At 47.7% G+C, this 20,998-nt stretch overlaps 1 protein-coding gene across 3 annotated transcripts in view; it reads right to left on the bottom strand.

Annotated features, from left to right (window-relative positions):
- Positions 1-20,193, bottom strand: part of KHDC4 (KH domain containing 4, pre-mRNA splicing factor) — a 26,614-nt gene extending 6,421 nt beyond the window's left edge. For all 3 annotated transcript variants that reach the window (XR_014226068.1, XM_082275246.1, XM_082275247.1), the window contains exons 1-10: positions 20,107-20,193; positions 19,398-19,683; positions 17,334-17,462; positions 16,811-16,890; positions 14,699-14,751; positions 14,397-14,560; positions 12,497-12,708; positions 10,160-10,220; positions 4,783-4,840; positions 1,424-1,683 (exon numbers count right to left, since the gene is read on the bottom strand). Coding sequence is in view for 2 of the 3 variants with exons in the window: in XM_082275246.1 (XP_082131372.1) it covers positions 1,424-1,683; positions 4,783-4,840; positions 10,160-10,220; positions 12,497-12,708; positions 14,397-14,560; positions 14,699-14,751; positions 16,811-16,890; positions 17,334-17,462; positions 19,398-19,683; positions 20,107-20,135 (1,332 nt within the window). In the remaining variant the exon portion in view is untranslated. The remainder of the gene's footprint in view (positions 1-1,423; positions 1,684-4,782; positions 4,841-10,159; positions 10,221-12,496; positions 12,709-14,396; positions 14,561-14,698; positions 14,752-16,810; positions 16,891-17,333; positions 17,463-19,397; positions 19,684-20,106) is intronic.
- Between the last annotated feature and the right edge of the window lie 805 nt (positions 20,194-20,998).

Here is a 20,998-nt window from a genome sequence, read left to right as displayed (position 1 = left end):
AGCACGCCCCCAGGGACACACTTAACCCCTCCTTCCCCAATAAAGTTAACCCCTACCCTGCCAGTGTCATTGTTACAGTAACAGTGCATATTTATAGCACTGATTACTGCAGTAATGTCACTGGTACCCCCAAAAGTGTCAAAAATGTCAGTCAAGGGTCCGATCTGTCCACCGCAATGTCGCAGTCCCACAAAAAAAAACAAAACAAAAAAAAAAAAACGCACTGGTGATCAAATACCACCGAAAGAAAGCTCTGTTTGTGGGAAAAAAGGATGTAAATTTTGTTTGGGTACGGCGTCGCACGACCGCGCAATTGTCAGTTTAAGTCGCACAGCGCCGAATCGCAAAAAGTGGCCTGGACGTAAGACAGCAAAATCCTCCTGTGGTAAAGTGGTTAACGGGTCTGGAGTTTCACATAAAGAGCCCTACTTTAGAGCTTCGTTATACCAGCTGATCAGGCCTGTCCAATAATGAACCATGCTGCCAAATCCTGACATTACAGGTGCAGAACTCTGGTCAGGATAGGCAGAATGGCAACCGTCCCTTGACGCTGCCTTGGGTTTAGCAAACCCCTTTTTGTGTAACCCCAAGGCATACTATACCAGTGATGGTGAACCTTGGCACCCCAGATGTTTTGGAACTACATTTCCCATGATGCTCCACTACACTGCAGAGTGCATGAGCATCATGGGAAAACTCGATTTTTGACTTACCTTAAAATCCTTTTCTCTTAAGTTCATTGACGGACGCAGTTCGCCAGTGAGTCCATCAGCGCCTGTCGCGGCAGGGGAGGAGGAAATGTCATCCTCATCATCCGAGGAGATGGGGCGCGAGGTAACAGACCCTACTGATATGAATCAGAGAACTGTGTCCGTCAATGAACTTATCAGTAGGGTCTGTTACCTCGCACCCCGTCTCCTCGGATGATGATGACATTTCCACCTCCCCTGCCGCAACAGGCGCTGGTGGACGCACTGGCAAACTGCGTCCGTCAATGAACGATAAAGAAATATAGTTCCAAAACATCTGGGGTGCCAAGGTTCCCCATCACTGGGCCTATACCAATAGATGATGCGCTAAAAAAAAACAAGGTCTGCTAAGTGCCGGTTCACACTACCACGGCACGACTTCGGGGGCTACCTGTGAAGTCGCGTGCACCGCGACTTTGGTGCAACTTGCACGGACTCCATATAATGAATGTCAATTCAAGTCGCTCCGATGTCACCCCGAAGTAGTACAGGAACTATTTTCTAAGTTGGAACGACTTGAGTCGCTCCTATTAGAACGGTTCCCGTAGCACTGCATGGACCGCGACTTGTCAGGCTGACCAGTCGTGGTAGTATGAATGGGCACTTGCTTTGGCTTCACTTTGGAGTGCAATTTCTACTACCCACCATTCAATACAGTCTACAATGGCACTTACAGGAATAGTGGTGACCGGAGGCTGCACTTGTGGGATTGGATACTGCGTTGGCACTGGGGGCACCGGCACTGGCAAGGTGGGCACAACTGAAGGCATCGGGGGCATGGGGGTGCTTATCGGTGGCGGAACCACATAAGGAACCTGGACCGGCTGTTGAGGCGGGATCGCTGGCACCACAGAAAAACCAGTCTGGTAGCCGTTGGTTGGGTAGTAGGGCTGCTGCAAGGCTACCGCGCCCATTGTCGGAACTTGCGTGTACCCTGGATATACACAAAAAAAAAGTCAGAAAGTAAAACATGGAGGTATGACAGAACATGAACGTAAAGCTGAACTCCAGGCAAACAATTGAAATGAACGGTTCATTTTGTTTTGGCAGTCTCGTAATCCAAGACGACCCGTCAGCAAGTCCTGCAACCCACCTCCTTTCACATGCATGCCCCTGACTTTGAGAATGGCACTGGACCAGTCCCATAGACCGGCACGGGGAAGACCACACACTGTCGCTGCGCAGTTCCGGGGCCACAGGACACCTGACCTAGAGCAGCACAATGACAGTGAGACAAGCACAGTGGCAGCTGGGAGTAGGATCACAGCTGCAGAAGGGAAGCCTGTCAAATGGAATTTGCTTAATGAAATAGGAAGCAGAGAGATGGCATCAGCGAGCTGCTGCTCATTTCTTATTGAATCAGTTCTCTCCAAGCTGTATTGCTTTGCTTTCTGGGGGGGGGGGGGGAAGAGACAAAACAGCTGTAAAACATCTGTCAGGGGATTAAACCAGATCCCCCCCCTCAGGGAAAATACTGAAGTCTTGATTGGGGCTCTATCCTCTTAATCTGCTCAAGTCTGTAAGCTCCAGTAAAGTATGGTGTGTTGATGGATGTAGGGCGGTGCAGTCAGCCTGCCAAATGTCTTATTAGCTGGGCTGCTCTCTGTCCGCCCTGTTCATATAGGAGGGCAGTATCAGCAGGGCCTCACTGCACAGACGCTGCTTTCTTCACCCTCCATAATAAGATATCATAGATCAGAGAACCGCTCATATTGCCCATTTGGGGACAAAATGACCGGCCATCTGTCCAGGTACACACGTTACCCTGAATGCCCTGCTCACCTGTCAATGAAGTAGAGGGGGGGTCATTGGGAGGAACCCCAGCAGCCAGTGGGGAACATGTTATTCTACATCTACAAAGCTGCAGGATAAGATAAGTGCCCAAAGCTCTGCTACAGAAAGAACTTTCTGCAAGCCGGCCAAATGGACAGATGTATGAAGTGTCTAACCACTTGCCGACCAGTCATGTTGACTGTACTGCGGCAAAGTGGCTCGTTCCCGTCCAGCGACGTAGACCTAGCCTCCCCTTGTGGGGCGGCGCACGCGCGCCGCCGGAGGCTCGCTCCTGCTGTATTCAGTCACAGCGGGAGTTGGGCCCCTAGAACAGTGATGGTGAACTTTGGCACCCGAGATGTTTTGGAACTACATTTCCCAGGATGCTCAAGTACACTGCAGGCTGCATGAGCATCATAGGAAATGTAGTTCCAAAACATCTGGGGTGCCAAGGTTCGCAGTTACTGCCCTAGAAGATACTGTGCCCTTTTAACCACTTTACGACCGCTCACATTGCTGCTACTGCAGCAATGTGGCTCGTTATCGTCCCGCGACGTAGACCTATGTCGCTGGACTCCTCCCCTTGTGGGCGGCGCACGCGCGTCGCCGGAGGCTCGCTCCTGCTGTATACAGTCACAGCGGGAGTCGGGCCAGGGGAGGAGCGGCGGTGATCACCGCTGCTCTTCCCCGATCGTCGGGGAATCGAGTCTGGAGATCCGCCCGCTTGTGTAAACAAAGCGGGCGGATCTCCTAAGTCGGTGGTCCTCAACTCCGGTCCTCAGGGCCCACTAACAGGCCAGATTTTAAGTATTACCTTGGAGAGATGCAGACTAGAATACTGCAATCACTGAGCAGCAAATTATATCACCTGGGATGTATTTCAGTTATCTTGCAAACCTGGCCTGTTATAGTGTGCCCTGAGGACCACTGTCCTAAGTGACAGGCAGGGTCAGATTGCAGGATTCAGCATAGCTGAACCTGCGATCTGTCCCTGTGTCACTCAGTCACCTCCCCCCACACACGTTAGTAAGCACCAGGCATACATTAACCCCTCCCTCTCCAATAAAATTAACCCCTTCCCGGCCAGTGTCATTTTTACAGTAACAATACATATTTTTAGCACTGATTACTGTAGTAATGTCACTGATCCCCCCCAAAAGTGTCAAAAATGTCAGAATATATTATATATATATATATATATATATAAATAAATAAATTAATCAGATCGCCGCCATTACTCGTTTAAAAAAAAAAAAAAAACACACCAAAAATGACAAAAATCTTTCCCTTAGTAAACGCAATAACTTTTGCGCAAACCAATCAAAATACGCTTATCGCGATTTTTTTTTTTTTAACCAAAAATATGTAGCAGAAAACAAATTGGCCTAAAATGATAAAAAATTTAGATTTTTACATTTTTTGGGGGAATTTCATATAAAAAAATTTAATTTTTTTTTTATTTTCTCAAAATTGTCGGTATTTTTTTGTTTATTGTGAAAAAAGTAAAAATCGCACAGGTGATCAAATACCACCAAAAGAAAGCTCTGTTTGTGGGAAAAAAAGGATATAAATTTCGTTTGGGTACGGCGTTGCACGACCACGCAATTGTCAGTTAAAGTCGCACAGTGCCGAATCGTAAAAAGTGGCCCAGACGTAAGACAGCAAAATCCTCCGGTGGTAAAGTGGTTAATAGAAGGACACTTAACTGATCCAACAATGTCCTCGCCTGAGCAGATTCTTTAATCGGCTTCAGGTGCAGGTGCCAGCATCTCAAGTAAGGAAAACCGGAAGTGAAGGTTTCCTGCTGTGCCTTGTGCATGGTCCCGTAGTCTTCTAGGACCTGTGATTTGTCCCAGAAGACTGCGGGAGAAGGGGATGGGGTGCTCCTAATATATCATATATGGGGGGGGGGGGGGCATTGGACTTCCTTCAAAGAACAACTTGTAGGAAAGGTACAGCTCTCCTTTAAATGCAAATAAGAGAACTGTGGAAAGTTCACCGTGTCACAGACACCATTCAAACTGAGTGTAAACAAAAACATTTTCTAAAGTGTTTCTGCAGAGGAAAGAAATGCAGCAGAACAAATTTCTTAAACATAAAATATCTGCAAAGTTCCCTGGAAATCTAATAATAGAAAGGCAAAGGGGGGGGGGGGGGGTGTTAGAATTCATGAAAAGATGCCAAGCGTCTGGCATTCCACAGATATGTGCCTGGTGTCAGAGTCCGGTTACTGTGAGAAGCAGATTAGAAGGCCACGTACCAGGAAGGGCAGCACTCGAGCTGATCTGTGTCACAAACCTCGCATATTCCGCGTGTACCTGGAGAAACATTTCAGAAACAATTTAGTTTATAGACTGCAAGAATTTAAAGTTTAGGCATGGATGTGTGTGTGTGTGCGCCCGGGTGGGGTCACACGGAAGACAGGGTTAGAACCTCCAACCTCACTGAGTCCCCAACCCTACATTGTCCAGCTGAGAGCCTAGCTTTTCATGTATATAGCCATGAGGACAGTCTACATCATGGGTCTTCAAACTACGGCCCTCCAGTTGTTCAGGAACTACAATTCCCATCATGCCTAGTCATGTCTGTGAATGTCAGAGTTTTACAATGCCTCATGGGATGTGTAGTCCCACAACCGCTGGAGGGCCACAGGTTTAGCACCCTTGGTCTAGATCAGGGGTGTCTTCAAACTATGGCCCTCCAGCTGTTCAGGAACTACAATTCCCATCATGCCTAGTCATGTCTGTGAATGTCAGAGTTTTACAATGCCTCATGGGACGTGTAGTTCCGCAACAGCTGGAGGGCCGTAGTTTGAGGACCTCTGGTCTACATGCTTTAAACACAATTTAAAGTCTGTGCCACCTATAGCATTTGGTTTTCAGCTCCCAATAAATTGTGCAGTGACAATCCAGGCAACAGGCCAGATATTAAGTATTACCTTAGGCTCCTTTCACACAGCAGTCCGTCAAACGGACTCCGCTTTTCTCAGCGGGGGATCGAGCCGCCGATCCCCCGCTGAGCAGGAGGATGACAGCTCTGTCTCCGCGCTGTGTGTGGAGACACAGCTGACAGTTCCCCATGTATCTCTATGGGGGAAATTGGATGGGAACGGACCGTCAGTCCGTTCTCACCCGATCCCATCCGCTGGACGGATGGAAAATAGGGTTTCCATCCGTCCAGATTTGACGGATCAGATGTCAGCAGACATGTCTCCGCTGACATTCGATCCCCCATAGAGATGCATGCGGGGACCGTTCAGATCCGCCAAAAAAACGGACAGGCGGATCTGAACGGTCTGCCTGTGTGAAAGGGGCCTTAGGGAGATGCAGACTAGAATACTGCAATAACTGAGCAGCAAATGAGATCACCTGTGATGTAATTTGGTTACCTTGCAAAACCTGGCCTGTTGGTGGGTCCCGAGGACCAGAGTGGAAAACCACTGTTCTAAAGGCTTTTACCTTCCTTCATAGAAAAACCGCCGCCATTGCCGGTAAGGGAACCACGGCAGTGAAGGCCTGCGGCTTCACGGGCAAGTCCCTACTGCGTGAAGCGCATTCCTATTGGCTTGGTGGCAGAGGAGGGGGCCGAACTTCTGAGGGACGGCCCCGTATACTGGAAGTGGGGAAGGGTGCCTGTCAAACAGGTACCCGTTCCCCCCTCCCCCCTGAAAGGTTCCAAATGTGGTACCGGAGGAAGGGGGGGGGGGGGAAGAGAGGAAACAAAGGAGCGGAAGTTCCACTTTTGGTTTGGGTGGAACTCCACTTTAATGTAACTTTAAACCTCACCCTTAGGGCTCTTTCACATGGTCCGCCTCCGTAGGCGGATCCGTGCTGTTCAGCGGGGATGGATCCGCGATCCCCGCTGAGCCGGCGGATGACAGCTCCGTCTCCACTTGCAGTGCGGAGAGGGAGGTGTCAGAGCCCCCGCTGCCCTCTATGGGGAATCGGATGAGAGCGGACTGCCTGTCCACTCTCATCCAATCCCATCCCCAGGAGGGATGGAAAATAGGGTTTCCATCCGTCCGGATTTCACGGACAGGATCGGATGCGGATGGCAGCGGGTGTCAGCGGACATGTCACCGCTGACATACGCTGCTCCATAGGGCTGAATGGGGCATCTGATCAGATCCGCCTAAAAAAACCTGACAGGCGGATCTGATCGGACCGCCCGTGTGAAAGAGCCCTTAAAGTGGTACTTTGGGCTCAAGGTTTTTCACCTACATGCAGGTTTTTTTACCTTTGGGCAGCGAATGCAAAGGTTAAAAAAAAAAAAAACATTATATATATATATATATATATATATATATATATATATATATATATATATATATATATATATATATATATATATATATATATATATATATATATACATACATACATACATATATATATACATACATACATACATACATACATACATACATACATACATACATACACACACACACATATATATCTTTTTTTACACTGCCAATTTTGGGTTTTGATCAAGTGCATCCTCTGAATTTCCGGTTACGGAACTTTTCATTTCGGTGCACAATTATTATGTATACATCTAGTTTTTGTAACTAGTTTGAAAGTTTTTAAAATATTCTGTTGCTGTAAAATGCTTGATGATCTGCTAGTTCTTCCTTCCTCTAGAATTCTGACCATGCTAAGCATTGAAGCAGATCTGTGCTGGCATGGTCAGTTTGCTGATTGGTGCTACAGGACGGCACGCCGCTACACAGTGTGCCTCTGGTCCTGTATTAGTCATTTCCGCCATGCTCCCTGCCCAGCCAAATACGGCTACATAGACAAGGAACCCATTTCCCTGCCAACATGGGCCCGATCTGAGTTCAATGGGGACAGTCCCTTCCCTGCTCGTTGCAAGCCATTTCCAAAGAGCTCCTTCCTGAAGTGGATTTTAGCAGAAGCGGATGATCATCCTAACAAGTCTCCTCATCCCGCTCACACCAGCCCTGAAACTAGACTGAATAGCAGTCATGTGACTGTCAAATGATAAAAAAGGTACTAATATCTTAGCATCAACAAAGCTATATGTAATATTATTGATTTATAGTGCACTGAAACATTGGAGTTCATTGGCATTCGCATACACGTTTAATGGGCCTATAAGAAGATTACAAATCTGGAGAGTGGTGAATCTCATCTCACATATACACTGCAACAAGAGAAAGCGGAATCTCCCCACTGGAAGATGAGGAATACAAGCTCTACATGGTCAAGAATTTAGATTTCCATTTTCTGCATACATGATCTTCTTTAATGTCATGAATATAGGAGCTGCTTTGAAAAGGCAGGTTAATGGATGTAGGATGGTGCAATAAGCCCTGACAGTATCTTGTTGTCTTGGCTGCTCTCTCTCCAACCAGTTGATATAGGAGGGCAGTATCAGCAGAAGCTCACTTCACAGACCCCGCTTTCTTCACCCTCCAATTCATCATTAAATAGGACCAGTCACAAGTGGGTTCATGCTTGAATCTGATAGGTCCTAATTGGTTACCAGTGATTGAGTGTACCAACAACATTGACACCACAGAAAAAAAAATAAATAAAATAGTGCTTTTCCTCTAAGTTTCGGTTCACACTGATCCGACCCGACTTCGGGCGACTAATGCCGTCTCCCGTGCACCGCGACTTTGGCACAACTTGCAACAACTTCACATAATGGAAGTCAATGCAAGTCGCTCCGACTTTGCAAAAAAAAGGTGCAGGAACCTTTTTCTAAGTCGGAGCGACTTGAGTCGCTCCTATTAGAACGGTTCCATTGCACAGCATGGACCGCGACATGTCAGGCGACCAAGTAACCCGACAAGTCGAACAGCGTGAACCGGCAGTAAAACCAATAATCAGTGTGAAAATACAGCTACTAGGGATGTACCGATAATTGGTGCCAAATACCAAGCATTTGTGCTAGTATCAGTACTCACACAAATGCTCCCAAAACTTTGTAGTGTGATTTGCGTCAATACAAAATGAACGGCCACAAATCACACTGCAAGGAATCCCATGCAATTTGAACAGAAATGCGGTGAGATTCCAGTCCAAAATCACATGCAATTTCCCCACCGCTCCGGTGTGTGCGAGCAATCTAGTGGGCAGTTTATTAAAAATGTTATATTAAGAACTTGCCGACTGCCTAACGACTATTTACATCGGCAGTTATCCCCTAAGAGGCAAAGCGACGTAGATCTACGTCACTCACCTGTGAGGCTCTAGGGAGCGGGCACGCGCCGCTGGAGGCGCGCTCCCGTTTCCGCTCGCTCACGGACCCCCCTGCGCGAGTGACCGGCGGACTCGATGTCTGCCGGTCACTCACGATCGTTGGTTACACCGGGAGAAAGGCAGGCGGCTAATGTAAACAAAGCCGTCTGTCATTCTCCCCTGTGTAACAGCACAGATCACTCGGTCCTGCTATGTAGGACCGTAGATCTCTGCTGTTACACACACAGCCGCATCCAATCACAGTTAGAAGAACACCGCTAGGGACACACTTAACCCCTCCCTCTCCAATAAAGTTAACCCCTTCCCTGCCAGTGTCATTTTTACAGTAACAGTGCATATTTATAACACTGATTACTGTAGTAATGTCACTGGTCCCTCCAAGTGTGTCAAAAGTGTCAGTCAAGGCTCCGATCTGTCCGCCTCAATGTCGCAGTCCCGAGAAGAAAAAAAAAAAAAAAAAAAAAAAAAAAAAAAAAAAAAAAATCGCAGATCGCCGCCATTACTCGTTAAAAAAAAATAAAATAAAAATGACAAAAATCTTTCCCTTCGTTAGTAAACGCAATAACTTTTGCGCAAACCAATCAAAAATACGCTTTTTGCAATTATTTTTTTACCAAACATATGTAGCATAAAACAAATTGGCCGAAAATGTTAAAAAAAATTTTGATTTTTACATTTTTTGGGGGGGGGAATTTCGTATAAAAAAATGTGAAAAATATTGTTATTTTTGCTAAATTTACGCTCTTTTTTGGTTTATAGCGCAAAAAGTAAAATCGCACAGGTGATCAAATACCACCAAAAGAAAGCTCTGTTTGTGGGAAAAAAAGGACGTCAAATTCGTTTAGGTACAGCGTCGCACGACCGCGCAATTGTCCGTTAAAGTCACGCAGTGCCGAATTGCAAAATACCCCCTGGTCAGGAAGGGGGTAAAATCTTCCGGGGCTTAAGTGGTTAAAAATTTAATTTAATTTAATTAAAAATATCTGGCCAATGCAAAATCTGCACAGGTGTCCTGGTCCCACCGATGATAGCTAATCAGGGCCACTGTTGGTACTCACAGGGCTGAAGGAGATATAGAGGCGGTCTGCCCCCAAACTGACATCACTTCCACTCTAAACCAATGGGGTTCCATAACGTCTCCTCCAGCCCTATGAGCACCACCAGCGGGGCTGTGATTTGCTATCATTGGCGGGACCGGGACACCTAAGCAGCTTTTGCATTTGGTCAGTTTATGTACTGAGAGTTCTGAGGGCGCGGAGGAGACCACAACCAAAGCCTGACAGTACATATAACCCTTTCCTACCCTATGGAAAATAGTAAAGTTACAGTAGAACATTTATCCAGTACAAGATAGTCTACTGCTATCCAAAAGCTGTTGAAACCGTTACAAAACACAATGAAACTTACTGTCTGTAAGAGATTCTCACAAAGTTTCTTTGCAGCTGCCAGTCCTTCAGGTTTGGGGTGACTGTTGAGATACAGAAAACAGGCATTACAATGGGGGGAAAAAAAAACAAAAAAAATGCAGTTATTCCTTTAACCACTTGCCCACCGCCGCACGACTATTTACTGCGGCAGTCAGTCGCTCCTGGGCAAAACCGACGTAGGGCTACGTCACTCGCCCAGGAGCCTGTAGGGGGCGGGCGAGCGCGTGCTGCCGGAGGCGCGCCCCCGCTCGTTCACAGGATCCCCACGCGTGTGACCGGCGGCTCCGATGTCCGCCGGTCACTCACAATCTCCCGCTGGAGAGGGAGAAAGGCAGGCGGCTGATGTAAACACAGCCGCCTGTCATTCTCCCTGATGCAAGTACAGACGCTATGCGATCCTGCTATATAGGATCGTATGTCTCTGTGGTTACATCACAAGCCACGCCCCCCCAGTTAGAATCACGCCCCTAGGGACACATCTAACCCACTGATCACCAATAAAGTTAACCCCTTCCCTGCCAGTGTCATTTTTACAGTAACAGTGCATATTTATAGCACTGATTACTGCAGTAATGTCACTGGTACTCCCAAAAGTGTCAAAAATGTCAGTCAGGGGTCCGATCTGTCCGCCGCAATGTCGCAGTCCGGCAAAAAAAAAAAAAAAGTTTTTTTTTTGCTAGAAAATTACTTAGAACCCCCAAACAATCTCTCTCTCAAAGATACATATACTGTATCTCTCTCTATAGCCACACACATACATAGATACACACCCACATATAGAGATATACAAAGATAAATCATATCTTATATATATATATATATATATATATAAAAATCTATATATATATATATATATATATATATATATATATATATATATATATATATATAAATCTATAAATATATATATATATATATAAAAATCTATAAAATTATATATCTATCTCTTAAGAAGCCCTAGAGAATAAAATAGTGGTCATTGCAACATGGCCACACGGTTTTTGCGCATTGATTTTTTTCAAACACATTTCTTTTGAAAAAAAAATATAAATTATAACCAATTTTTTTTGTAAAATATGAAAGATATTACACCAAGAAAACAGATACCCCAACATGTCATGCTTTAAAATTCCACATGCTTGAGGAATGCCAAGATTCTTGGCAAGATACGATACTTAAAAAGCTCCACAGGCAACCCTTTCAAATTTTCCAGTTTACCAGTTTAGAGTTAGGGCTCTTTCACACGGTCCGCCTCCACAGGCGGATCTGTGTTGCTCAGCGGGGATCGATCCGCGATCCCCGCTGAGCCGGGCGGATGACAGCTCCGTCTCCGCTTGCAGAGTGGAGAGGGAGGTGTCTCAGCCCCCGCTGCCCTCTATGGGGGATCGGAGGAGAGCGGACCGCTTGTCCGCTCTCATCAGATCCGCTCCGCTCCGATTACTGAACGGATGGAAAAATAGGGTTTCCATCCGTCCAGATTTCAGCACAGGATCGGATGCGGATGGCAACGGAGGTGTCTCCGCTGACACCCGCTGCCCCATAGAGCTGCATGGAGGATCCGATCAGATCCGCCTAAAAAACTGACAGGCGGATCTGATCGGATCGCCGTGTGAAAGAGCCCTTAGAGGTCCAGTTCAGGAATTATTGCTCTCCCTCTGATGTTTGTGGAGATACCTCACATGTGTGGATTGAACATTGTTTACATTGACTGACATTAGGGATGTGGCACGCATGTCAGGGACCCCGATGAGAGTAATCTCTCTCGGTTTACATATGTGGGCATGATCTACGTATGCATTCACCACTAAGCGCTAGCACGCGGGAGGAGGAGAATGTGACGTCATGACATCGCTCTGGTCCTCCTAGGTCAGAGTGATGAGCAGAGGCCATCTTTCTTCTGCTTCCCGATCCGCCAGGTAACCCCAAAAACCACCAGGAAGTGAAGGGAGGGGGTGCTCCCTCCGCTTCTAAAAAGCGATCCGGTGGTGAATCTGCCGCTTGGACCACTTTTTTTTTTTTTAATCAGAGAAATCACCAGCTGAAAGAATACTGGGTTTATGGCATATTGCTGCAGCCATAACCGTGGTATTCCACCCCCTACCAAGGACGTCCTGACTATGTCCCGGTAAGGAGGTGTTTAAATATAGGGCTAAGAATAGAGGACGTAAAAAACATTTCATACTGCTGTTTGCTAACTGCAATAGAAATTTGGCTTTGCTGATGGCCTTTCCTGAGCAGAAGGTAAAGATGGGATCCAAATCCGGTACAAAAGTGCAGCCCCCTTTATTCTTAATTGACAAAGAGTAGAATTACGGACCTGATATAAATATACATGGGCTCGAAAGCTTCTCGACCGGACGCCGGCTCGATACAGCCGGAACCTTTCCCTCGGAGGAACACCTTGGCTCCGGTCTCTGCCTGGATGTGCTGGAGATAAGAACAGCCGGGTCCTTCCACTTTCTCCTTCACATTAAACGTGGTCATGGCGTGCTCCAAACCCACAAATAACTTGTCCTGTACATAATGCATCTGTGGAGGGGAGAGCAAACAATAGACACCGATAAATCATCACTACAACAAACATAAGCACTTTAACCAGTCTCTAGTCTTGGCTTTAGATATACTTTAGCAAAAAAAAAAAGTCTACCTTTAAAATTTGACAAAAAAAAAAAAAAAAAGTGTTTTTTTTTTCTCCAAAATTGTCGCATTTTGTTTATAGCACAAAATCTAAAAACCAACAAAGGTGATCAAATACCACCAAAAGAAAGCGCTATTTTTGGTAAAAAAAAAAAAAAAGGCATCAATTTTATTTAGGTACAGCGTCGCACGACTGCGCAATTTTTTTTTTTAAAGTAACGTAGTGCCGAATCGTAAAAGATGGCCTGGTCATTAAGGGGGGGTAAAACCTTCCGGGTTAATCACCACTGTTTTTTTTGCTAAATAAATGAAAAGGACCGAAAAACACTTTTTTTTAAAGTTTGTTATAAAATTTTGTAAATTATACAAAATAAAAAAATGTGTGTTGATGAGGCGGCACCGACGAGGCGGCGACGAGGCGGCACCGACGAGGCGGCGACGAGGCGGCACCGACGAGGCGGCGACGAGGCGGCACCGACGAGGCGGCGACGAGGCGGCACCGACGAGGCGGCGACGAGGCGGCACCGACGAGGCGGCGACGAGGCGGCACCGACGAGGCGGCGACGAGGCGGCACCGACGAGGCGGCGACGAGGCGGCACCGACGAGGCGGCGACGAGGCGGCACCGACGAGGCGGCGATGAGGCGGCACCGACGAGGCGGCACCAACGAGGCGGCAATGAGGCGGCACCGACGAGGCGGCAATGAGGCGGCACCGACGAGGCGGCAATGAGGCGGCACCGACGAGGCGGCAATGAGGCGGCACCGACGAGGCGGCAATGAGGCGGCACCGACGAGGCGGCAATGAGGCGGCACCGACGAGGCGGCAATGAGGCGGCACCGACGAGGCGGCAATGAGGCGGCACCGACGAGGCGGCAATGAGGCGGCACCGACGAGGCAGCAATGAGGCGGCACCGACGAGGCAGCAATGAGGCGGCACCGACGAGGCAGCAATGAGGCGGCACCGACGAGGCTGCACCAATAGGAGGCAATGACGGGCACTGACTAGGCTGCCCCGATAGGCGGCAATGACGGGCACTGATGAGGCTGCACCGACAGGCGGCAATGACGGGCACTGATGAGGCTGCACCGACAGGCGGCAATGAGGGGCACTGATAGGCAGTGATGAGGCTGCACCAATATGTTGCACTAATGGGGCTGCACTGATGATCAGTGCCCACGTCCCCTGTAACTGGAAAGCTGGTTAGCAGCTTTCCTTTCCTCAGGCTCTGACAGCGCTGAGGAAAAGAAATGCCAATAACTAGCATTTGCTTACATGTGATCGGCTTTGATTGGACACAGCTGATCACATGGTAAAGAGCCTTATTTGCTCTTTTCCCCCGATCGGTAATGTGCTGTGGACCGCCGATCACTGTGCTGCACGCCCAGTTCTGGAGGATGCCATATGGTGTCCAGTCAGAAGGGTAAAGCCACTGCCCGGCCATTAATATGCTATAGGCCGGATTGGAAGGTGTTAAAGTGTTTCCTGTTGGAGGAGGTGCCTATATCTCATGGACTGTCCTGGAAGATGAATTGGGGAAAAAAAAAATTACTTAACAAAAAAGTTTCTATAATACCTACCCCTGACTGGAACTGAGGCTTGGATGGAGGTAAGGGTGCCACGGGGGTGACAGGAGACGGCTGGTGATAGACGGTCACAGTGGCTCCATTGAACGTGGGGCTGGACCCTGTGGCTGCTTTCACCACTCCATTGGTGATAATTTCCTTGATTCGGTTCACAGCTCCTGTGGACAGCAAGAGGGGGGGTCACTTCACACATTTGCCTTCTTTCCTGACAACCAAGAGCCTATCTTCGCATTTATAAGTACACCCTCCATATTAAACCACAGCCAAAGCTAAAAATGAAACAAGCGTCAACTTACGGTCAACAAGCTCCCTCGTCTGGCCTTGGACGTGAAGATAAAGCGGCCGATCGCTGTGAAAGTGACCAATAACACATCAAGAGATGCAGCATAGACACACTCATATCATGTACAGGTCTGCGTTTAACAAACATTGTCTCCCATCCAACAGGAAAACTTTCTATATACACCCAAATTTTGCATCCACCCCCAGTGCCATCCCGCCACTTATTCTATCACATCTGCAGATAAACAATGAAAGAACACAAAAAAAAAATAAAAATAGAAAAAAGGGAGCCGCTGGAACGCTTTCAGAAGCGGTGGGAGGGGACATGTGCCCCGCCCCCCTCCCACCACATGCCGGTGTTTCGAGCTTACCATTTCCGTCAGCTTGCCCAAGAAACGACACGACGCTGCGGCTGGCAAGTCCCAGAGGCGATCAAAGAGTAGATAATCGCCTCTATGGCCTTACAGGAAGGCTGGAAGTAAACAATTTTCTTTTTTGGATCTTTTTTTTTTTTTAAAAGCAAAAGGTAAAAAAAAAAAAAAAGGAGAGATTTGGGGTCCTTTGTGACCTCAGATCTCCCCATAAAGGGAACCCGTCATCCTTATTTCTATTACAAGGAATGTAAACATCAAGGAATGCAATAGGAATAAAGGTGGTAAAAAAAAAAAAAAAAAAAAAAAAAGTATAATGTTTGGGGGTTATAAGTAGTTTTCTAGCAAAAAATACTAATTTAAACTTGTAAACAAAAAGTGCCAGAAGAAAGCCTGGTCTTTAATTGGTTAAAGCTGCTCTGCAAGCAGCAACCTGTATCTGTCTCAGACTGCTTACGTGGAAGAACCAAGAACGTAATCTTAAAGCGGAGTTCCACCCAAATGTGGAACTTCCGCTCATTCGATCCCCCCCCCCTCCGGGATCGAATGTCCGCCGGTCACACTACGATCGCCGGTACAGCGGGAGAAAGACAGAGCGGCTTATGTAAACAAGCCGCCTGTCAGTTCTCCCTGTGTAAAAATGAAGATCAGACGGTTGATCTTTGTTTTTACAATAGGAGACATGTCCCCCTACAGTTAGAAACACGCCCCTAGGACACACTTAACCCCTCCCTGTCCAATACAGTTAACCCCTTCCCTGCCAGTGTCATTTTTGCAGTAACAGTGCATATATATAGCATTGATTACTGTAGTAATGTCACTGGTAACCCCAAAAGTGTCAAAAATGTCAGTCAAGGGTCCGACCTGTCCGCCGCAGTCCCGCAAAAAAAAAAATCGCAGATCGCCGCCATTACGCGTTAAAAAGAAAAAACACCAAAAATGACAGAAATCTTTCCCTTAGTTAGTAAACGCAATAACTTTTGCGCAAACCAATCAAAATACTCTTATTGTGATTTTTTTTTTCCAAACATATGTAACAGAAAACAAATTGGCCAAAAATTTAAAAAAATGTAGATTTTTACATTTTTTTGGGGGGAATTTCATATATAAAAAAAAAAAAATGGGAAAAATATTGTTATTTTTGCAAAATTGACGCTCTTTTTTTGTTTATAGCGCATGAAAAAAAAATAAATAAATAAATCGCACAGGAGATCAAATACCACCAAAAGAAAGCTCTGTTTGTGGGAAAAAAAGGACGTCAAATTCGTTTAGGTACAGCGTCGCACGACCGCGCAATTGTCCGTTAAATTCACGCAGCGCCGAATCGCAAAATAGGCCCTGGTCGGGAAGGGGGTAAAATCTTCCGGGGCTTAAGTGGTTAAGTGGGGTACACATTAAGAATATCGGGCAAAACGATCGTCCGATTTTCCTCATTGTTTCCCAACAAATCTGAACCGATGAATGAAAATCCGTACGAAAATTTCCGTATGACAAAGGCTTTTCTTTTTTTGCCGTTTATGGTTTCTGATCATGCGCAGACTTTCTTTTCTTATTTTTCTTGTACAAAAACGGTACACATTAAACGAAAATCGTTTTTCCTCGTACAAAAAAAAAAAAAAAAAAAAAAAGTTTGGAGTTTGTCCCGTTGAGAATTGTCATACGAACATTCTTTGGATGAAAATGTTCGCCCAATTTCCCTTTACACACACAGCCACGATTACACCAAGTGTAGACACCAATCCCCTTCAGACATACCTGGGGCCCAATTTGGTTTTTTCCTCCGGCGTCATGTACCTCCCCCGCGTGGACACCGCTGCCCCGCTCAGCCGACTGATCTGGAGAGAAATTTAAATACAAAAACTGCAATAATGATCCAAGAAACAAAAATAGCATCAAATTTTTGACAATGTGTCCGCCAGCCCCGGGTGCTCTGCTACAGAGGGGTGCCCAATTCTCTACAACCCTGCCAAGCAATGGCCCTGCCCAGGCTTTCCTAAGTATCAATCGGGTTGAAGAAGTCTTAATTGCTCAGCAAGCTTTTCTGAACAGTAAGGCTGGCCATACACTATACAATTTTCTTGTTCAACTTTGCTTTAGATTTACCAAAACCATGTAATATGAGGTCAAACCTAAACACTTTCAATGTGTATGTAATCAGGCAGGCCCTTGCACTACATAGAAAAGGTAAATCTAAAGGAAATTGAAGAAGATTGTATAGTGTATGGCCAGCCTAAGTGTGTCGGGGCTTCACGGCTCTCTAGCAGTTGAGGACACGAACCTCGTCTTGGGTCTGTCCCCTCGTTAACAGATTCCGGCAAGTCAGAGGCACGTCGTTGATCTCCACTTCAGCCACCACCAGATCATCTTTGCTTTTGGTAGCAGCGGCTGGTTTGCCCGGCATCTGGACCTGCAAGGACACCAAGCATCAAAGGTAAAAAAGAAAAAAAATGGCTTCAACCAATAAAGCCGTACATTCAGTTCCAATGACAGAATGGAACCCAACTGCAGGATTTAAAGTTCTGATTCTCATCCACGGTTATTTTACAGGAGGTCTCCATTATCTACGAATTCTAAGGGTTTGCATTTAAAATCCCTTGCAGCTTCCCCTACTGAGAGCAGAGCCTGTGCAGGGGGGGGGGTGAGGGAAAGGCCTGTGACCAGTCTGTTCAGGATCCCCTGTGAGCTCCAACAGTGTGGTCACCGCCACCCCCAGAGCTTATCCATAGCAGCATCACAATGAGTGGACAGAGCACAATGCCCTCCACTCCCCCCAGTCCAGCATCTGCATTACAGGAACAGAAACTAAAGCCAGTAAAAGTGATGCCACGTGTGAAATGCTCCAAACCTACTCCACGTGCACAGTGTGGGAAGGGGGAACTCCAACCTACTGCAGCACGGTGCTGGGAGGAGAATGGGTGTATGTGTGGGTATATATGGGTGTATGTGTGGGTATATATGGGTGTATGTGTGGGTATATATGGGTGTATGTGTGGGTATATATGGGTGTATGTGTGGGTATATATGGGTGTATGTGTGGGTGTATATGGGTGTATGTGTGGGTGTATATGGGTGTATGTGTGGGTGTATATGGGTGTATGTGTGGGTATATATGGGTGTATGTGTGGGTGTATATGGGTGTATGTGTGGGTGTATGTATGGGTGTATACTGCAGCACAGTGCTGGGAGGAGAATGGGTGTATGTGTGGGTATATATGGGTGTATGTGTGGGTATATATGGGTGTATGTGTGGGTGTATGTGTGGGTATATATGGGTGTATGTTTGGGTATATATGGGTGTATGTGGGGGGGGGGGGGACGGACTTTCAACCTACTGCAGCACAGTGCTGGGGGGGGGGGGGGGGGAACTTCCAACCTACTGCTGCAGCACAGTGCTGGTGGGGGGTGGGGACTTCCAACCTGCTGCAGCACAGTGCTGGGGGGGGGGTGTGCAAACTTCCAACCTACTACAGCACAGTGCTGGGGGGGTGCAAACTTCCAACCTACTACAGCACAGTGCTGGGGGGGGGGGTGCAAACTTCCAACCTACTACAGCACAGTGCTGGGGGGGTGTGCAAACTTCCAACCTACTACAGCACAGTGCTGGGGGGGTGTGCAAACTTCCAACCTACTACAGCACAGTGCTGGGGGGGGGGGGTGCAAACTTCCAACCTACTACAGCACAGTGCTGGGGGGGGGGGGGGTGCAAACTTCCAACCTACTACAGCACAGTGCTGGGGGGGTGTGCAAACTTCCAACCTACTACAGCACAGTGCTGGGGGGGTGCAAACTTCCAACCTACTACAGCACAGTGCTGGGGGGGGGGTGCAAACTTCCAACCTACTACAGCACAGTGCTGGGGGGGTGTGCAAACTTCCAACCTACTACAGCACAGTGCTGGGGGGGTGTGCAAACTTCCAACCTACTACAGCACAGTGCTGGGGGGGGGTGTGCAAACTTCCAACCTACTACAGCACAGTGCTGGGGGGGGGGTGCAAACTTCCAACCTACTACAGCACAGTGCTGGGGGGAGGTAAAACTCCCCCCCAGGAAGGAATAGAGCACCGCTGATGGCTATCCCAGGCCATCTTCCTGTCCTAGGGTGACAACGCTGCTTCTGTAAACAGCTAGTGGTCATCTGTTGTCACCTTAGGACAGGAATTGAGTTACTGCCAGGATCTCCAGGTAAACAGAATGGAAGAACCAGGCTGAAAGTGAATGCAGCGCCACATCTAAGGACTGCTAAGTTGTAGAATGACTTTTTTATGGTTTGAGATTCACAACTTTCCCTGTGTGTACATGGTGTAAGGAAACCGACCCTTCCCCCCCTCGCACTCCCCATTACCTTATCCGGGGTGCTCTGCGAAGGTTTGATCTTCCCTTTGGCCATCAGCATGGCATTAATCTTGGCGGCCACGGCGGCGGCCGCGTCCAAAGCCCCCGAGGGAGCGCTGACCCCCTCCCCCGCACCGGTCACCGCTTTCTCCTCGGCGGGGGGTGGGAACATGTTGGCCCCGAGCGGGCCTGCGGGGGTGAAGACGTTGGCAGCCATGGGAGGGATGACGGGCATCACCCCGGGGAGGAGGAGGGCCGCGGCGGCCGGGCCCGGCTGATCCCATTTGCTTCTTCGTCTGGAAAGGGAAAAGAAGAAATCAGAGGTGAGATTTCATATAGAAAAGTCATTACAATCAGCGGGGGCTGGGGACACGTGACCCCGGGGTGGGGAATTCTGAGGGATGGGGTCACCAAGCAGTCCCAGTCCTCCATATTAAAGAGAGCCAGTCTATAACCCCCCTCCCCCACACTAATCCCTGTACTTCCGGGTATGGACAACACTGCTGCTCAGCGATTGGCCCAGAGAGGTCACATGGGGTGAGGACCTCAGACCGCACAGGGATTCCTATCCTCCCTCCCAGGGCCATAATCCCCAGACACTGCCCCTCCCCCCTCCAGGTGTACCCCACCACACAGCACCCCCCCTCCCCTGTATACCCCTATATCCCTCCGCTACAGGGGGTCCCTTCCCCCCCGGGATCCGCTCTCCGGCCTCTCACCCGCCAGCCTGCGCGCTCATCGCTGACATGGCGACCGCACAGCTCTCCACTTCGCCTGCGTCCGTCCAGTGACGTCAGCACGTCCGGGGAAACGCCCCCTCCGCCATGAGGAGAAACCCGCCCAGCCACGGAGCGCCGCGAACTCAGCCCACTAATCCCGCCCCGCGAGCAAGCCCCACTAAACCACGCCCACGTCTGACCCTTCTCCACTCCCACCAGCACAGAGAGTGATGAGCGAGGGGCCCCGCCCACCTGGGGTGTGTCCTGCGGTACCGCCCTCCGGTACGAGATTGTTACACTGCTCCGCTCATACCGTATATGAATCTATACCCCTCCCCCCTCTCACCTAACTTCATCTATCCATCACCCCATCATGAGGGGGTGCATTCATATTCTTCACCTATACATTCCCATATATACCCATACATACACCCATATATACCCATATATTCCAATATTTACCCGTACCTATACCCATATATACCCATACATTCCCATATATACCCATACATTCCCATATATACACCTATATACCCATACATTCCCATATATACCCATACATCCCCATATATACCCATACATTCCCATACATACCCATACATCCCCATATATACCCATATATACACCTATATATACCCATACATGTCCATATATACCCATACATTCCCATATATACCATATATACACCTATATATACCCATACATGTCCATATATACCCATACATGTCCATATATACCCATACATTCCCATATATACACCTATATATACCCATACATGTCCATATATACCCATACATTCCCATTTATACACCTATATATACCCATACATGTCCATATATACCCATACATTCCCATATATACACCTATATATACCCATACATGTCCATATATA

The sequence above is a fragment of the Pelophylax lessonae genome (assembly GCF_965119305.1).
Source record: "Pelophylax lessonae genome assembly, chromosome: 13".
Classification (NCBI taxonomy): Eukaryota; Metazoa; Chordata; class Amphibia; order Anura; family Ranidae; genus Pelophylax; species Pelophylax lessonae.
The sequence above is the reverse complement of the archived record's forward strand: the minus strand, read 5'-3'. Positions and strand labels throughout refer to the sequence as shown.